General features: G+C 38.7%; 2 protein-coding genes across 9 annotated transcripts in view; one reads left to right on the plus strand and one right to left on the minus strand.

Annotated features, from left to right (window-relative positions):
• The window catches only part of LOC112574979 (protein unc-80-like), a 49792-nt gene extending 36171 nt beyond the window's left edge, over positions 1 to 13621 (plus strand). For 4 of the 6 annotated variants that reach the window (XM_025256443.1, XM_025256441.1, XM_025256442.1 and 1 more), the window contains 11 exons: positions 183 to 365; positions 657 to 780; positions 944 to 1156; positions 2801 to 2896; positions 3405 to 3493; positions 3945 to 4113; positions 4373 to 4534; positions 5072 to 5263; positions 7139 to 7285; positions 8502 to 8809; positions 11394 to 13621. In XM_025256443.1, coding sequence (XP_025112228.1) covers positions 183 to 365; positions 657 to 780; positions 944 to 1156; positions 2801 to 2896; positions 3405 to 3493; positions 3945 to 4113; positions 4373 to 4534; positions 5072 to 5263; positions 7139 to 7285; positions 8502 to 8809; positions 11394 to 11759 — 2049 coding nt within the window. In that variant the 3' untranslated portion in view covers positions 11760 to 13621. Of the gene's footprint in view, positions 1 to 182; positions 366 to 656; positions 781 to 943; positions 1157 to 2800; positions 2897 to 3404; positions 3494 to 3944; positions 4114 to 4372; positions 4535 to 5071; positions 5264 to 7138; positions 7286 to 8501; positions 8945 to 9767; positions 9837 to 11393 lie in introns of all 6 variants that reach the window. The other 2 variants (XR_003101542.1, XR_003101541.1) reach the window with 2 other exon arrangements.
• Positions 13622 to 13911: 290 nt separating this feature from the next.
• Positions 13912 to 15615, minus strand: part of LOC112574981 (tudor domain-containing protein 5-like) — a 42507-nt gene continuing 40803 nt past the window's right edge. For all 3 annotated transcript variants that reach the window (XM_025256447.1, XM_025256446.1, XM_025256445.1), the window contains 2 exons: positions 14988 to 15085; positions 13912 to 14769 (listed from right to left, as the gene is read on the minus strand). In XM_025256447.1, coding sequence (XP_025112232.1) covers positions 14092 to 14769; positions 14988 to 15085 — 776 coding nt within the window. In that variant the 3' untranslated portion in view covers positions 13912 to 14091. The remainder of the gene's footprint in view (positions 14770 to 14987; positions 15086 to 15615) is intronic.

Genomic DNA, 15615 nt, shown 5'->3' on the forward strand with positions numbered 1-15615 from the left:
CTCATGCTCGTAAGGAACATTCTGTCAACACTTGACACAAGAACGAAACATGGACAACATACAAAGGACGGAAGGATAAACAACAGTACTGACACGTAGGGAAGTAGCTAATAGAAAAAAACAAAACAAACTGTAAAGCAGTAGATGATTGGAAATTGAATTTTCTATGGGTTTTTTTTCAGACACTGGTCAATGTTTTGATCTCCATCCTTTTATCCAGCATGGGAGGGTTGAGCGTCTCATTAGACCCCGGTCTGGGCACTCAAAGTACAAATCGCACAGAAAGATCCTCATCACCAGAAGTTGCACCTGTGTTTTGCTCAGCTGTTATCAAACTTGTGGCAATGCAGATGCAAGCTCTTGGGGTACTGTCTCTTTCTTCAGTACAACATATCACAACAACATGAATTATCTAATTTTGAGCATTGAAATGACAAACAGATTTTTTAAAGCTAAAGAAAATAAAAGGTGTGGTTTTTAGAAAACTCACAAGTAAACTGAATTAAACAGGGATAAAAAATATAGACAACCTCATCTTTCCAATGTTATCAGCTGTTGGAGTTTTACTGAAGTCACCATAAAATATGTCAGACGAATGCCATTTGTTTCTCCACTAAACTGCATAAAGCATCTGATAATGTTGGCTTATTGTGCAGGAACACTATTCTTTAGAATATATTTGTGGAGGCCCTTCAGCTGTACATCCAAGTGATAAGCTTCTGGGGCTCCTCACAAACTTTGTCCTACCACTTTGCATCCGTGTTGGCTGCGGCTGTCGTGGTATGTCATCCTATGCTGCTGTTTGTTGTTTTATTACAGAAAGAAAGTTCTTCAGGCTGTGTCTAAGGTTTTTTTTTATTTATATATATATATGTTACTTTTAATGACAATGTTGGACTTGATGAAAAAAGAGAAAATCTGTTTCTGACATTTTACTTTTCAGACATGCCTCATCTGTATCCTGTGGACATCAAGTTTGTCTTAAATGCAGTCACTAGTCTGTTGACCCCACATCCTCCAGCGGCCACCATGCATAACTCCAGCACTAAGTCACACTATGTCAACACAGAACGAAGTCGCAGCGGCAGCATGTCAGCATCTGAGAAGATGGCACAGAAACTAGGGCATGAATTCCATCACACTGCAGCTTTCATTGGTTTGTAACTTCCTCACAGCTGTGAATACTTTTATAGAACAAAAGAACGAATGTTAACTGAATGCATTCATGGGAAGAAAGACTCCCCTAAGTGTCTAGATATGTGCATATAAAGGTGACCTGTGACCTTATGATTTTATTTAACATTTTGAACTTTTATTTTGCGCAACATAATTAAGTAGGGTACTACACCCACCAGCAAATCATAAAAACACAAAAACTACAAAAGAAAAAAATGTTAGCTGATAATAATTTGCTATTCACAATAACCTACTATACTATATATACAAAGCACACTTTGTCATTCAGACAGATAGCAAAATTTAAAAAAATATAGTGTAAATACAAATTGATATAATGCATAATACAAAATATATAATGGAAACAAAAATCAAGCATAGTTTTTGTAGCAGCTAAGATTTAAATGACCATTTAAGTGTTGTCTTTGACTCTGAATGACAGGTGGGGTATTGGAGAGAGTTTCATTTAGAAATGCATAAGGATCACATACGGTGTCTGTGTGCTAATGTATTTATAGTTGGAATGGACAGTGCCAGTGTCAAATGAGAAGCAGGGGTTTTGAGCAGGAGTGTAGAAAGACATGAGATCAGAATAATAGCCAATGAGGAATTTGTAATAGTTGAGAGCTTAGAGTGGGTTCTCCTTTTGAGTAGTCTGTGGACAGCATGCAGAAGTGGTGTGGCATGTTTAGATTGATGAGCTCTGAGAACACCAAGCAGCAGGGTTCTGGACTTTCTGAACCTTGTGAATCAGATAATGTTGACAGCCTGCAAGAAATGATACACTAGTCCAAAAGAAGGGGTGAAAATGGTAGCAATTTTGACAGGGTGTAGGATGAATGTCACTTATCTTATGGAGTTTGTTTTAAGTAGAATGTTAGAGGTCTAAAGCATGTTTGTCAAGGGACATGTCAACTGCGATTGTAAAAAACTGCTGAAGATACAAAGGAAATATTGGCATTGGCAACTTAAACAGAGACTGACAGATGAAGGAGAATTCTGGCACTTTTCTTACAAAAGATGAGGGCTTCTTATCATTTGTCATTTATTTTATGAAACAGAATGAGACTGAGTCAGTGTGGAGAGTTGGTGCACATGATGGATGGGAAGTGAGAGGTTAAAGACCTTAATTATCTCAGGGCAGTGCCCATATTATTCCCCTTGCTGCTTTGCCTAGCTCTCTATAGAGTCATTCCACAGCTGGGTTGGGAGGGGGAAAACATGCTGCATGACGTGGGCATCAAACCAGTGAATTGCACACTTTTGAACTTGGACACTTTCACTCTAACCCCTATAGAGTGTATGCTTCCCTATAAAGATTGCATCCACCCAGAAAGCCTCCCCTTTCTCCAGCTACCCATGGAGCAGAAAACAGCACATGAATACAGCATAGGACCAAGATTTATTGAGAAATTGTGTCACCGTCTTGTTTCCCAGTCAAAATCTGGATTTATTCTGTTCATATCTTCAAATTAGACAAGCAGTCTTCCTTTGCATTTTTCTTTGTGTGTGTTTTTCAGATTAGACTGTTGATGTGTTTATTATTTTACAGAATAAGCAATAAAAAATGAAAGGTTTTCATCATTGTTGAGCAGCAAAATTAGAAAATATTTTTACTGTGCAGGTTTAGAAGTACTAGCCGTGTGCTTCGACAAACATCTTTCCACAGAGTGGCAGAGTGTGGCCAAGTGCATTCAGGCTTTGGCTTCCAAGGGCAAAGGTTAGCAATTCACAGATTTTTCACTAACAGGTGTTGGCTGGCTTTTAGACTATATAGCTGGCCAGCCTGTTGTAGTGATGCAGTATTTTTTGAAACTCAAGTTTCATTTGTGCGTTTTGAATTTTGATAGACGTAAATGCTGAACATAGTGAAAAATTTCTTGTATGGATGCATGTTTGTTTTTTGTTTTTTTTTGCATTTTACTGTGGTTGTAGTCAGTTAACTGGGTGATGGATGATGCAGTTTTTTTTCTCCCATTAGTGGGGTTTGATTTAAGATTCAGTGGAATCCTTTCACCACCTTTTTTTTTCTTCATTGAGAGAGAAAGAATAAAGATTTGTGACTTTGACCTATCCAAAATTTTCATTTTGTCACCTATATAAACCTTTTTGTTGCAGGGATATGTGAATGGGAAAATTTTCAAATTAAGTGAAATGGGGAAAATTCTGAATTAATGACTGTATAAAAAGTATGAGAATGACTCTGCTAGTTTTCTTTACTGTTACAGTGGGTCTTCCTCTGTGGAAGTTTCTGGATTTCCTGGTGACCCACAGACCATCTCTGTTCCTATTACTCCACACATTCATCAGGTTCAGGGTCAGCAAAGCTTGTTGATTGTCTCTAATGCTTATGATATTTCTTAGATATAATTCATTATATTTGTTCTTATTCATGCCAGAGTCATTGCTATGGGATATAACTAGTTGTGTGTCTGTTTTTGATGCTTTCATTATCAGGGACCCTATCTTAGGCACAAAAAAGGGGAAGAGGAGTGTGCCTCAAAGATGTTATGACAGAGACAGGGGAGGCAAGCAGCGCATCAAAATTGTTCCATTAAATTGCCAGTATTAGTCCTCTGGCATTGTTCAAGGTGGCTCATGCTTAGTTTTCAGGTATCCATTCCAAGGCATTGTTGACCCAGACTGGTATGTTTTGATGATATTAGTGTAGAAACCAGAACCACCACTTTCTCAGGATATGTCACTTCCTCATTTGGATCATATTGCCACCCACCCCACTCAATAAACAAACTCTTATTCTTATTCAGATGATGCGTGTGAACTGTGACACAGCCCAGGAGTACTACATGCAGCAAACCATCAAGGACAAGCTGCAAGGTTACAGTTATGCATATCCCAAGTCCACAGCTACCATCCTCATCTCTATGGCCCAGGAACTGAAGCAGCTGCGGGACAACATGGCCGCTTGTGTAGCTGGTGCGTGGACATAATTACGGCATTCCTGTCTATGCAGAATAATCCCCCATTGTCATGTTTCCTGATAAGTTCTTTTTTCTCTGTCTGTGATGTCATGATGTAGTTTAATGGGAAGGTGAACCAAAGATTTGATGTTGCATCACCATCAGTATGCAAAAATAAATCTACAGAAGAGAAAGAGAAATGGTTTGTAGACATTTTTAGGTGTCCCTAAGAGCAGTTGGTGCTGAAACAACACTAATATTTGATTTTAATGCAGGTTATCACTCAAGAACAGCCACTATTGCCACAGACCACTCAGAGTTCTCCCAGACCCACCTGTCCGATACTCAGCTGCCACCCAACCTAACTGAGCTTGCAGCTGAACTCATTGGCCCAACTAAGTGCTCATTTGGTCTCAATGCTAAGAAGAATAGTAGAGGTAACCTTTTTCCCTTTATCCATGTTGCCTTCTTCAACAGTTAAAGCATTTCTTTCCTTTGCATTTATAGTATTTTCTTTCTATCCCTAGTAACTGTTGTAAGACACATTAAATAAGACATCTGGCACTGTTAAGTGTTATTTATCCTTTGCTGCTAAAAAGTGCTGGTGTTCTTTTAAAAAATAAGCAACTCTAAATTTGTCAGCAACCTCTTTGTGCTGACTTAATGTATAAATAGAAATCTGGATCAATTTTCAACATCACCAACCCATCACCACTTGTCACACCAACAAGACACATACATGGATGAATGTATATCAAAATCAAACTTATATGAAAACATATCAGCATACAAATATACAAGTAGCTAAAGCATATCAGCAGCCATACACATATCTTGACAGACAAGAAATATACACAAATCATATCACATAGCATGCAGAGTAGAGCCAATACGTGATATCAGTCAGGTTTATCTTTATGTCTTTAACTCTTAGTGACAAAGAGTTGAGGGACAAGACATGTTTCTGTTGACAGGAACAGTTTTCTCCCAGTCCAGCTCTGGTAGTAGTCCACCTGTCCAGAGTTTTACTGAGAATAGGAACACCATGGCACCTCCAGCTGACCTGCCAGCTGGACAGGGTAGCAAACGTATCCTGCCTCATGCAGGAATCCTCATCTTGGAGAAATTTATTATGAAGAAAACAGCAAATGAACCATCTCCTACTGGTAAACATAGTCTTGTCTTACCTGTCTGAACACAGCACATGAGACCATACCTATCTTGTCCTAAAATCAGGATAGTGCAGGCACCAATACAATAAGGATCAGATGTCCTGAACTTAGATCATGGTTTAGGCACATTGCTATTTATCTGTAAATGGCATCTGTGTAAAGGACTGACTGCTTTGCTGGGATATAGTTTCCTTTGCTTCCTTTTTCCTGTCCTTTATAGAGGCAGCATATGGGACCATCTTTTAACGAATCAGTCATCCCTTGACCATCACCTGTTGTTGGGAGGAGCATATGGATAGACACGGCTGCTTTCAGGGCCCATCACTCTTGCCTATTTTGGGCGATAGACTCCTGTACAGGACAACCATTCCACTCTTTGACGTTCATAAGCTGCCTTGAAGGAAAGTCTTTGACAAGGTGTTGTGCCGTGTCACATGACCAAAGAAGACCATCTTATGCTGCCTGACTATTGAAAGTAGAGGTTCCCAGTGTCCTACAAATATGGCATTCTTGTTTTCTACAAAGTTTTTGATTTTATGTTCTCAGCATGAGATCTGGAGCAGCTTCCTGCTGTCTAATGGCTGGATTCTCCTGTTGTTTCGGCAAGCAGAGTCCACCTGTCATGTCTGTAGAGCAGTACTGGTACTATCAGTGATTTTTAGAGCTGGTGCTTCGTACTAAACCTTATCTTATGGCTATGCCACATCCTATCTAGGTTAGCCATTGCCACTGTTGCTATTGCGATCCTGATGCAGACATGTAGCTGCTGTGCTTGAAGAGAGTGGTTCCCAAGTACCTGAAGCTGCTAATCTCTTTGAGCTGTACCCCATTCATACAGATCTCTGCTTTGCCACTGACATTGTTCACAACTTTGCTCTTTTTGGTGATGGTTTCCATTCCAACTCCATTTGAACTATCTGTAGGTTTGTTGGTGAGGTCTTGCAATTCTTTGTTAGTGCTTGCTAACAGATCTATGTTGTCTGCAAAGCGTAGGTTGCAGATCGGCCTTCCATCAATGGAAATGGAAGTATGATGGTCATGGAGGGCTTCGTGCATGATGTTCTCCAAGAAGATATTAAACAGCACCGGTGATAGGGTACATCCTTGATGTAATGCCTGCTGTGGTGGGAAAGTGAGCTTCTATTTGGTTATCCAGCAGTACTTTACTCGTTGAGCTATTGTATAGCACTTCGGTGAGTTGAACAAGGCCTTCTTCGACGTTGACTTTTTGCATCACATGCCATAGTCCCTCATGCCAGACTGTCAAATACCTTAAAAGTCAATGAAGTTGTGGTAGAGGTTGCGCTGATGCTGAAGGTGCTTTTTATAAGGATGTGACAGTTGAAGATCTGCTTAACTATGTTTCTACATGGTCTGAATCCAGCCTGTTCTTCTGCTAGCTGTTCCTCTGCCATGGTTCTGATGTGGTTCTGTATGACTTATGGTTCTATAGTTCTGGCACCGTTTCCTGTTTCCTGTTTCCTTTTTTTTTGGGAGGGGTAGGACTAGAGACTGCGTCCATTCTTTGGGCCATTCCTTGCATTCCCAGACTCCTTGGCACGGGACATTGAGGATATTTGTAGTTTCTTCCCCACCCTGCTTGAGCAGCTCATCCAGCACGCTAACAGTGCCTGGCAACTTTCCTTCCTTCAGACTGTCTTTCGACCTCTTTCCATAGGACTGGTAGGTCTGCAGTTTTACTGTTTCTATTCTAATCTGGTTGTTTTGAAGGAGAGGCTTACCCTGTCACCAATTTACAAAAAATTACATTTATTCTACAAAAGTAAGCATTTGCTTTGGTTTGGGTATTAGGAAGGTCTTCATTAAAATGAAAAATATATACACAAATTTGCTACATCTTTTGTGCAGAGTGTGAGACTTTTGAATCTCCACGGCTGCAGCGCCAGCCTACCATCTGCTTGAGGGGACATCTTTCAAAGCAAAACAGTCTTGACCGGGCTGCACCTGCAAATGTTGCATTTGAAAATGAAGAATGCGAAGCAGTCAATGGAAGAGGTAGGAAAATAGCAGCATTAAGATATTGTCTTTCCTCCAACACTTACAGCTGTCATTTATCCACACTTACAGTTGCCACTTACCCACTTATTCACACTTACAGCTGCCAGGCATTTTACCTTTTGGATGCCTAACACAGTTAAGCTGATCTAACATCAAAGAGAAATGAAGGGAAAGTCCTCAGAATACCTTTTCAGACAGTTCTGTTTTCCACTGACCAATAGTTGAACTTTCAGTTATTTTCAGAAAATTTCTGCTTAAGAATTTTTCTTGTTCCAGGGAAAAAACTACTGCACTTAAAAATGGAATAAATTATGCATAGGGTTATGATGAAATTTATTTCTAATGAATGTAACCAACACTACGCCATGTGTGTAGGTGTGTACGCATGCATATATATTTGAACATGTAATGACTGTGTGCATATGCATGCAAGTGTGTGCATGTACATGCATGATTGTCATGATGGTGTGTGTACAACCCCCATTCTACCCCTGCTGGGTCATGACTCTCCCAAAAAGGTGACTTTAGATGTAACAACAGGCAGTTGTGAGATGGTTCAAGGTTGGCTGTTACGTACGCAGTGCTCGAGGTAAAGGAAAGGACAGTAACACGGCCGTTCAATCTAGCACCCTCTACAAAAATAAAGAAAGCCCAAACCTAACTTTGCTAACAGTACCAGGGTGTTACATGAGTATGACATGAACTTTCTGGCAGGTTAACAGAACCTAATGCAGTCATTTGTATTGCAAGTTTTAAGTTTATTGCAAAAATCTATTATGAGATTTTTTTGTGTAAAGATAAGCCCACATGAATTGACCTAAACCCATACGTCTGAGGTTACTGGAGTCTCTAGCCAATGAGAGAGCTCACCAGCATATGCTAATGAGGTGTTGCTGACGCCTCTAATTTCACACAAAATGGGGCCGTGAGCTATTTCTAAAAACCATTTGAGTCAGACTCATTTGAAAATAAGTTTACATGTGGGTTAGCCTTTAAATGTTTGTGGTTGTTGTACATCATTTCAGATACAATTTTATAAATTATATCATATAGTGTCATAAATCATATCAGATACTGTGTTGTAAATCATGTCAGATACACTTATTAATCGGAAGCTTCATAGTTAGCTTAATGCTGATCGGTGTAGTCTGTTCAAACCAGGTAGCAAAATGAAAGCTTTACTTACTAACAGCTGTTTCATTTGTCTTTTAAGCCCGAGGACTGGAGTGCCCAGGTGAAGAGCAGATCTCCTTTGAAGATCCACGAGAACATCGTCTTCAACGCCAGGATGCCAGAAGTCGAAAGACCTTCAAGATCAAGCGACAGAAGAGCAAACCGAATGTGAGACGCTTTATGTCTCATCGGAGGCGTCCAGATTTGGTGTCAGATTCCGACAAGGGCTTTCCAGAAAACACACAAACAGCCGTTGTCTTCCATGATCAGATCCAACTGCATCGGGCAGGAGTTGCTGGCTTCATCACTCGGTCCGTGGAGACAATCCCAGAATCAGTTGAAGCCAAGGTACACCCTAATGCTACTCGTGTGTAGCTGCCTCTGGTAGTTTGCTAGCTGTACATGTAGCAGTGTCACAACCTGTCCATGTGTTCTGCTGGCTGAACCATTTGACAAACTGGTGAAATCAGGATTCGGCTAAAGGTAGATATTGTAGATGCTTTTCCTGTCGACTTAGCATAACATTTTTTTTTAATTGGTGAATTTTAGTTTTACTTAATACTTATAATAATAAGGTTAGGTGTGCAAATTTTAAAATAATGATCAGAATATTATTTAATTCATTTAACCGAAGGGAAGAACTAATAGAAATCCATTTCACTTTGGTAAAAAAGCATTGTACTGGGGTACTATATATACATGAGCTCATAGGAGCTTATGTACCTGTCTATACATTTGCATAGCTTCACCTGTAAAGAAACATTTACTGATTACTTCAAGTTTCTCATACACTTAAACCATCAGGGAAATTATCTGCCCTCAAAGGATGGTGCATTCTTAAGACTCCCCACCAAAAAAAATAAAAAGCAAACACCAAACAATAATAGTAAATTTATTACTTATAAACATACTTGCAAACTGTAATTTAAACATAAAATAATTAAAATTATTAATTCACTTTGATTTTAATTATATCCAATGTAGGGCGTAGAATGTAAACTGTAAACTGTCTTACAGTCTTATAATTCATTGTCAATGAGCACAGTACCATTTAAAGGATGTATTTGAAGTTGATTATTACTTTTATATGAAGATAATTAGTAATGACATCTAGAAAAAAATGTATGTTTGTTTCTTCTATTTTGCCATTTCCCCTCCCTCCTAAACAAGAAAGATTTCCATGTATGATAAAACAGCGTTGAGTAAAAATGACAGTTCAAAATTATTACAAACCCTTCTTGTGCTGTGCCACCAAACAATGTGCACCTTATCACAAATATAGTTTCACACTGTGATTGTGTTAAAGATGACATTGAAGATGAGACGTCCATTTTTGTGCGAGGGAATCAGGATGAATGTGGGCACATTATCAAAGGTATGTGCACATTTGGGCACATGCATCTCAGTGCAGAAGTATTGGCAGGGTAGATGCCCCTCTTTCACTCATGGAAGATATGTAAATTGGTGGTTTGGGTGACAAGTGCTTCATATTTATATGCCTTGGAATGGAATACTACCATTCCGTTTGTGTAAATCAGTATTAATAGTACTTTAATAGGTATATCGTCCAAACATCACAATTTCTTCCGTGTCCACTTTCACTGGTTCTGTATAAGTATGGAAAAGAGGGATGTGTGTCTCTATTTAATGATGTTTTTATTTGTTGTATGCATTACCAGTGACGTTGCACACAGAAAATATTGGTACATGTTTGCACTCTTTAAATCGGTGCTCTCATGTGATGTCATTTTGTTCACTTTGTCAGCAAGAATGGACTCTGGAGTGAGCCTTCCCTTGTGTTCCCAGTGTATGTAGTACAATGTGTAACATTTTTGTCTTATGGTTGGATCTTACAACAAGCATTTTGTAAGGCACTGTGAGAAGCAATCTTTGAAATGGAACTTTCAAAATACAGTTTAACTTTTCCAAGTTGCAGTTTGTCTTTAAATCATGATCCAAAACTACATTTGATCATATAGATATTTTTCTTAGTACCTGTTTTTTTTTTTTAACTGAAACTTAAGAAAGATTGTATAGGAAGTATTTTATAAATCTTGTTCAGGAAGTTGTAAAGAAGTGCTGCAAGTTTTAGTATTTAGGATCAGTGGCATCAGAACCAAAGAAGTTTATTTCTTACTTTTGACAAGGGATTGGGGTAGATGTGAAGTGTTAAATTTTGGACGATTATCAAAAGTGTGAACAAGAGTAAGCCATATTGTATTGAAAAGGACTTTAAGAACAGTAAATATAAAATACTCAAAATTTCTTTAGCCATTTTTCACATTTAGGGTTAGCAGAAATGTTATGTTGTTTGTTATTTGTCTTTTATGTGACATGACTTGCAGTTGAGTCCATTTTTCTTTAGTGTTCACTTCTGTTTGCTCACGCAGCTTTTAGTGTGATCCTTTGGCCGTCTCTGGTGTGAATTCAAGTCAGACAAAATTTATTTGTTAGCTTCATAATGGCCCCAGTTTAGTCTGTTTACACTTGGTGCTAGTGTGGATATTTGTATTCCTTACTGCCACCCCATATGCTTACTGTTCAGAATAAACAAACCTTTCACTAGGGATCAACAGATCTGGTGCAACTTGTTAAACTTCAGTTTCTGCATTATAATTTGGCTCAGCTAATTCTCTCTTGAATTAAGCTCAGAAGAATATCATGCTTATCTGGGATATTTAAAAAAAACAAACAACCAACGAATAATACTGTTAATACAAATGTTTATAATTTTTTTTCAAGATCCTAGTTAAATATTTGTATCCTGCACAATGCTGAAGAAAATCTTGAGACAGTATTAGATTTAATATTGCCAAACATTTTTCTGTTAACAAGAATTTCAAGCATGTCTGACTTCACTTCATGCTAGCCCATTGGTGTTTTCCAAAATTGCTTGCTGATTGTTTGGTTTTCTTTTCCTATTCTCTGGTAGCCAAGTCACCCTCGTTTTGTGCCACGGTCTAAATCGCACGATGACCCCTGTGCTGACCCTGACCCTCGCCTTCCCGCTGGCTCCGCTAAGCTTGGGCACAGCTCTAAGCAGGAGGTGCACGTCCCAGCGTCTCGCTCGCCGTCACTCAGTCCATGTGTCAGCCCCTCGTCCTCATCCAAGCCTCCAGCCGCCACGCCCACAGCAGCATCCCAATCCTCGGCCACTGTGTATGTTGTTCGCTGTGACTCCTCTGACTCCTTGAGTGCCACCGAGAGCTCGGCCTTGCTTAAAGGGGAAGACAAGAGCCATTCGCTGAGTTCACTTTACTATGCTGATGAAGATGTTCCTCTAGGGGGCAAAGTCTGAAATGTGCATTTAGTGACAGGTGGTTTTCTGTTTACCTTATCCTGGAAATATTTTATCGTACTTCAAGGTTTATATTTATTGTTAGTCTTGGCTGAACTGTCAAGAGGATCTTGTTAATAGACTCATGTAACTGTATTTACTTCCTCCTGGATAATTACTAGACCATCCTACTAGTGCAATCTTTTCTAACATTCACTGCAGTCCCTTTTGTTTTACATCATTAGATTTTAAAAAATACTTTCAATGTGCTAAAGACATTGACAGTGACAAAGTAAACTCTTTTCATATTTCTTCCTGTTTCACAATCACATTACACTAAGTAAAAATCTTCAAGTTGTTGCTAATCAATGTTGAACAACCAGGGAATGTACCTGTTTCGCCAAGCTTGATTATCAGGAGTCAAAAGTAGCAGTTTTAGGAATAAACTAGCTTATTGTGTGATTTAAAACAGAAAACAGACACATCATTAAGGTCTACATATCCGGAGTATGCTTGGGCTATCATGTTGACCAGTATTCGTATGATACTAGTCATGACCACGACTATTTATAGTTTATACTTAACATTGTCCGTTCTGGGCGCTCACAAATAATTTTAAGAATGTATTATAGTACTAAAACTGATTTGAAAAAAAATTTAGGGTGTTAGAAATGAAATGCCTGTTTTGTGCAAGTGTGGTAGCATACTACTGATTATTATATTTTGGATTTTTTTCTATCATTTTGTTCTGTAAACTGTTATTTAGTGTATTTTGCTTGGTTAGGTTTGAAATTTTGATTGGTCCTCCTTGTGACACTGCAGTGCAGTGTTAGAAAAATGTTGAACGGCAAATATTTAATTAAATCTCTAAGATATTTAATACCGGATCACATGTACAGAGCTCTAGTCTTTCAATATTGGCAAGTATTTGTTGTAAAAGAACTGTTACATGGATGATGTATCACCATTTTCTACTATCTGCATTTATAATGGAGACCTGATTACCCAGCAAAATGGTATTTTTGACAGATAAAAGAGGGGTTTTTTTTAGGTCACATTGTCACACATGACAAAGCAACAAAGCATGTATTTCTGGGTCATCAGTTCTGTGACTCTATTCTCCTTGAAATACCAAAGTTAAATCTTAACTACTTGCTGAAGCCAAATGAGAAAATTTGAAGTCAAAAGCACGCATTTGTGATTTATGAACGTTTCTTTGTTTTAAAAGCACAATAGCCTCTCCAAAACTGTAAGAAGCATGTCAGAATCATGCGGGTGTCCAGGTCTGATAATGCAGTGCCAAAATTTGAATGAAGATTGATAGTTTAAATTTCAGTTTAAAAACACTGCTACACCCATAAATGAAATCCATTTTATCTTCAGCAATAGTTCTTGTAACATTGTTTTTTAAATTTTTAGTCAGCTTTTGACAGTGTTTACTGTAGAGGTGTTTTGCTTCTTTCTTATCAGTTTTACGACTGGAAATGCTGTGATAGTGGTTAAGGAACGTCCCCTTCCCCCTCTTTAAACAATGAACTGCTGTAAGAGCTAGAAACTACCCATCCCTTTAAAAGAAGTGCAATATTATGGGTCATTCTACAAGGAAGTAATTGTTGCAATGTTTAAGGAAGAATGTTTTCAAGGAACTGAAGCAATATACAAATAATTCTAAAATAAACTGCTGTAATGTTGACGAACACATACTGAAGAATTTGTTGTAGGGGTAAAAAAAAAAAAAAATTCCTTAAGAGCACCACTTGCAAAAAAGTTTGGGTCCTATGACAGCTCCAGGTAAAAAGCTTTTTGTATGCAGTCTATTAACATGCAATGATGATGATGATAATACTGTAGTTTCTAGTTCACATAAAGAATGTTTCTTGTATGCTTTATTAGTTGTTACTTTAAACACTCCATGCGAGACTTGGGCACAAGTGTTGTTGAGTTTGCTTAAATTGCTGAAAGGCATTTCACTGTACACGTGTCATCCTTTTTTTTTTTCTGAGGAGGGCGGGAAGTGGGGAAGAGGCGCCCAGTTGTGGGGTTTCCACAGGTGCTCTGGTTTCTCCTCCGCATTGCTTTGATCACAGTGTCTGCTTCTACCATCATATAACTTTATTAAAATTCATACTTCATAAATTTTGCGAAAAGGATACTCTCAAAAGTTCCAAATACCTTTAGTATAAACAAGTCTTTTTATTGTAAATGCTGCATGGAAGAAAATTATACACAGCTCATCTTTATTCTGAACAAAAACCTGTTTTAACGGTTTCCTTTATCACAACAAAATTATAAAAAAAATGTCAGTATTCACATCACAACATTCCATCTTTAAAAACTTCACAAGCCCAGGATCTCACTTCTGCTGCGTAAGTGTTTGCAGCAGCCGTAACATGCTTGGCAATAGCTGAACATTTGTATGGTTACCATCACCTGAGGTGTTGACACTGGGGCTGACTACAGGATGAACTGCTGTCACAAATGGAGCAGTCTGGAGACTGTTAGTAGATTGACCACTTGATGTTGAGCTGAACACACTGGCCCCAAGTGGTGGTGTGTGAGTGCTAGGAGCTGGACCCACTGTCCCAACATGTGGCATCAACGCTGCTCTTTGCTGCAGTGGGGAAGGACTAGAGATCTGATCATGTGGCTGGTCAGGATGAAGGCATGACAAGCCTCCAGGAGGCAAAAGAGGGTTGGTAACTACCTGATGTGCAGCCAAGGAAGTAGACTGTATACCCAAGGCTGTGGAGGAAGCCAGGGACTGTAAACCCATGTGCCCAGATGGCATAGAGCTAAGGGCAGGGTTAATGCTCGCTTGCAGCATTGTCTTCAGGAAAGTATCCTGCTGCTGGATTAGGGTGGCCATCTGGATGTTGGCGGCAACAAGTTGCGACAGAGTCATGTCTCCACTTGCTGTCATGCCCTGTAAAGCTGGCCCTGGCATGCTGACAGTATGATTTGTTGGTGGTTGCACAATGAGTGGCGACACAACGTTTGTCTTGATGGCAGCAGGTGAAGACAGCAAGGTGTTCTGTGGGTGGAGGAAGAACTAATTTCACAATAAAATCTTGTTTCTTTAAAACAGCTGAAGATATCAAAGTTTTTCCCCCATGCCTCTAAAAAAACCTATTTCACCTGTTATTGCAGCAGAAGTGTTAAGATTACAAATCTACAAAGTTATCTGATGATGATGTGCAAACTAGGAAATTCATTAAATCCTTCAATCAGTGAGCTGTAAATAGATAATACCTTGTTTAATGAAAAATTTGACTTTGCAGCATCCAGCAGACTGTTTGCAGTGGCATTTACTGATGGGTTCTGATTTGTAACTGACTCCACAGCAAGTGCTAACACAAAGGAGAACATTCATGTTATCTTGTCCACCAATGAACGTCTTCACAATATTAAAAAATAACAGCATTTCAATAACTTTTTAATCATATCACAGTGGCTCATTCAAAACAGATAAGGATGGCAACAAATTCTCTACAAACTTAAGAGTGCTAAACGATGGTTTGAAATCAGTTGATAATTTTTCCTACTCCTGATATGTGTATGCCATGCAATGGTTTGACAGAACACTTAATACCCAGGTTAGTTTGTATGGATAGTAAAAGCTTTATGGGAATGCATTCTGAGAGTGGAGAACTTATGCCAAGAACAGGTTTTATTTAATGTTTTTGTTGGTTACAAAAGAAGTTAGGCCTAGAAAGCTGTATGCAGATAAGTGTCTTTCCAGTCACAAATAATGTTACAGAAAGGAAGCAGAATATACCCTACAGCTAGATGATAAGTGCTCACATAAGAAACAGTAGAAAATCACAAGCTTCCCACTTTAATAAGAAGCTATAGTTCATGCTACTATAAATACACTTAC

The sequence above is a fragment of the Pomacea canaliculata genome, linkage group LG11, assembly GCF_003073045.1.
Source record: "Pomacea canaliculata isolate SZHN2017 linkage group LG11, ASM307304v1, whole genome shotgun sequence".
Classification (NCBI taxonomy): domain Eukaryota; kingdom Metazoa; phylum Mollusca; class Gastropoda; order Architaenioglossa; family Ampullariidae; genus Pomacea; species Pomacea canaliculata.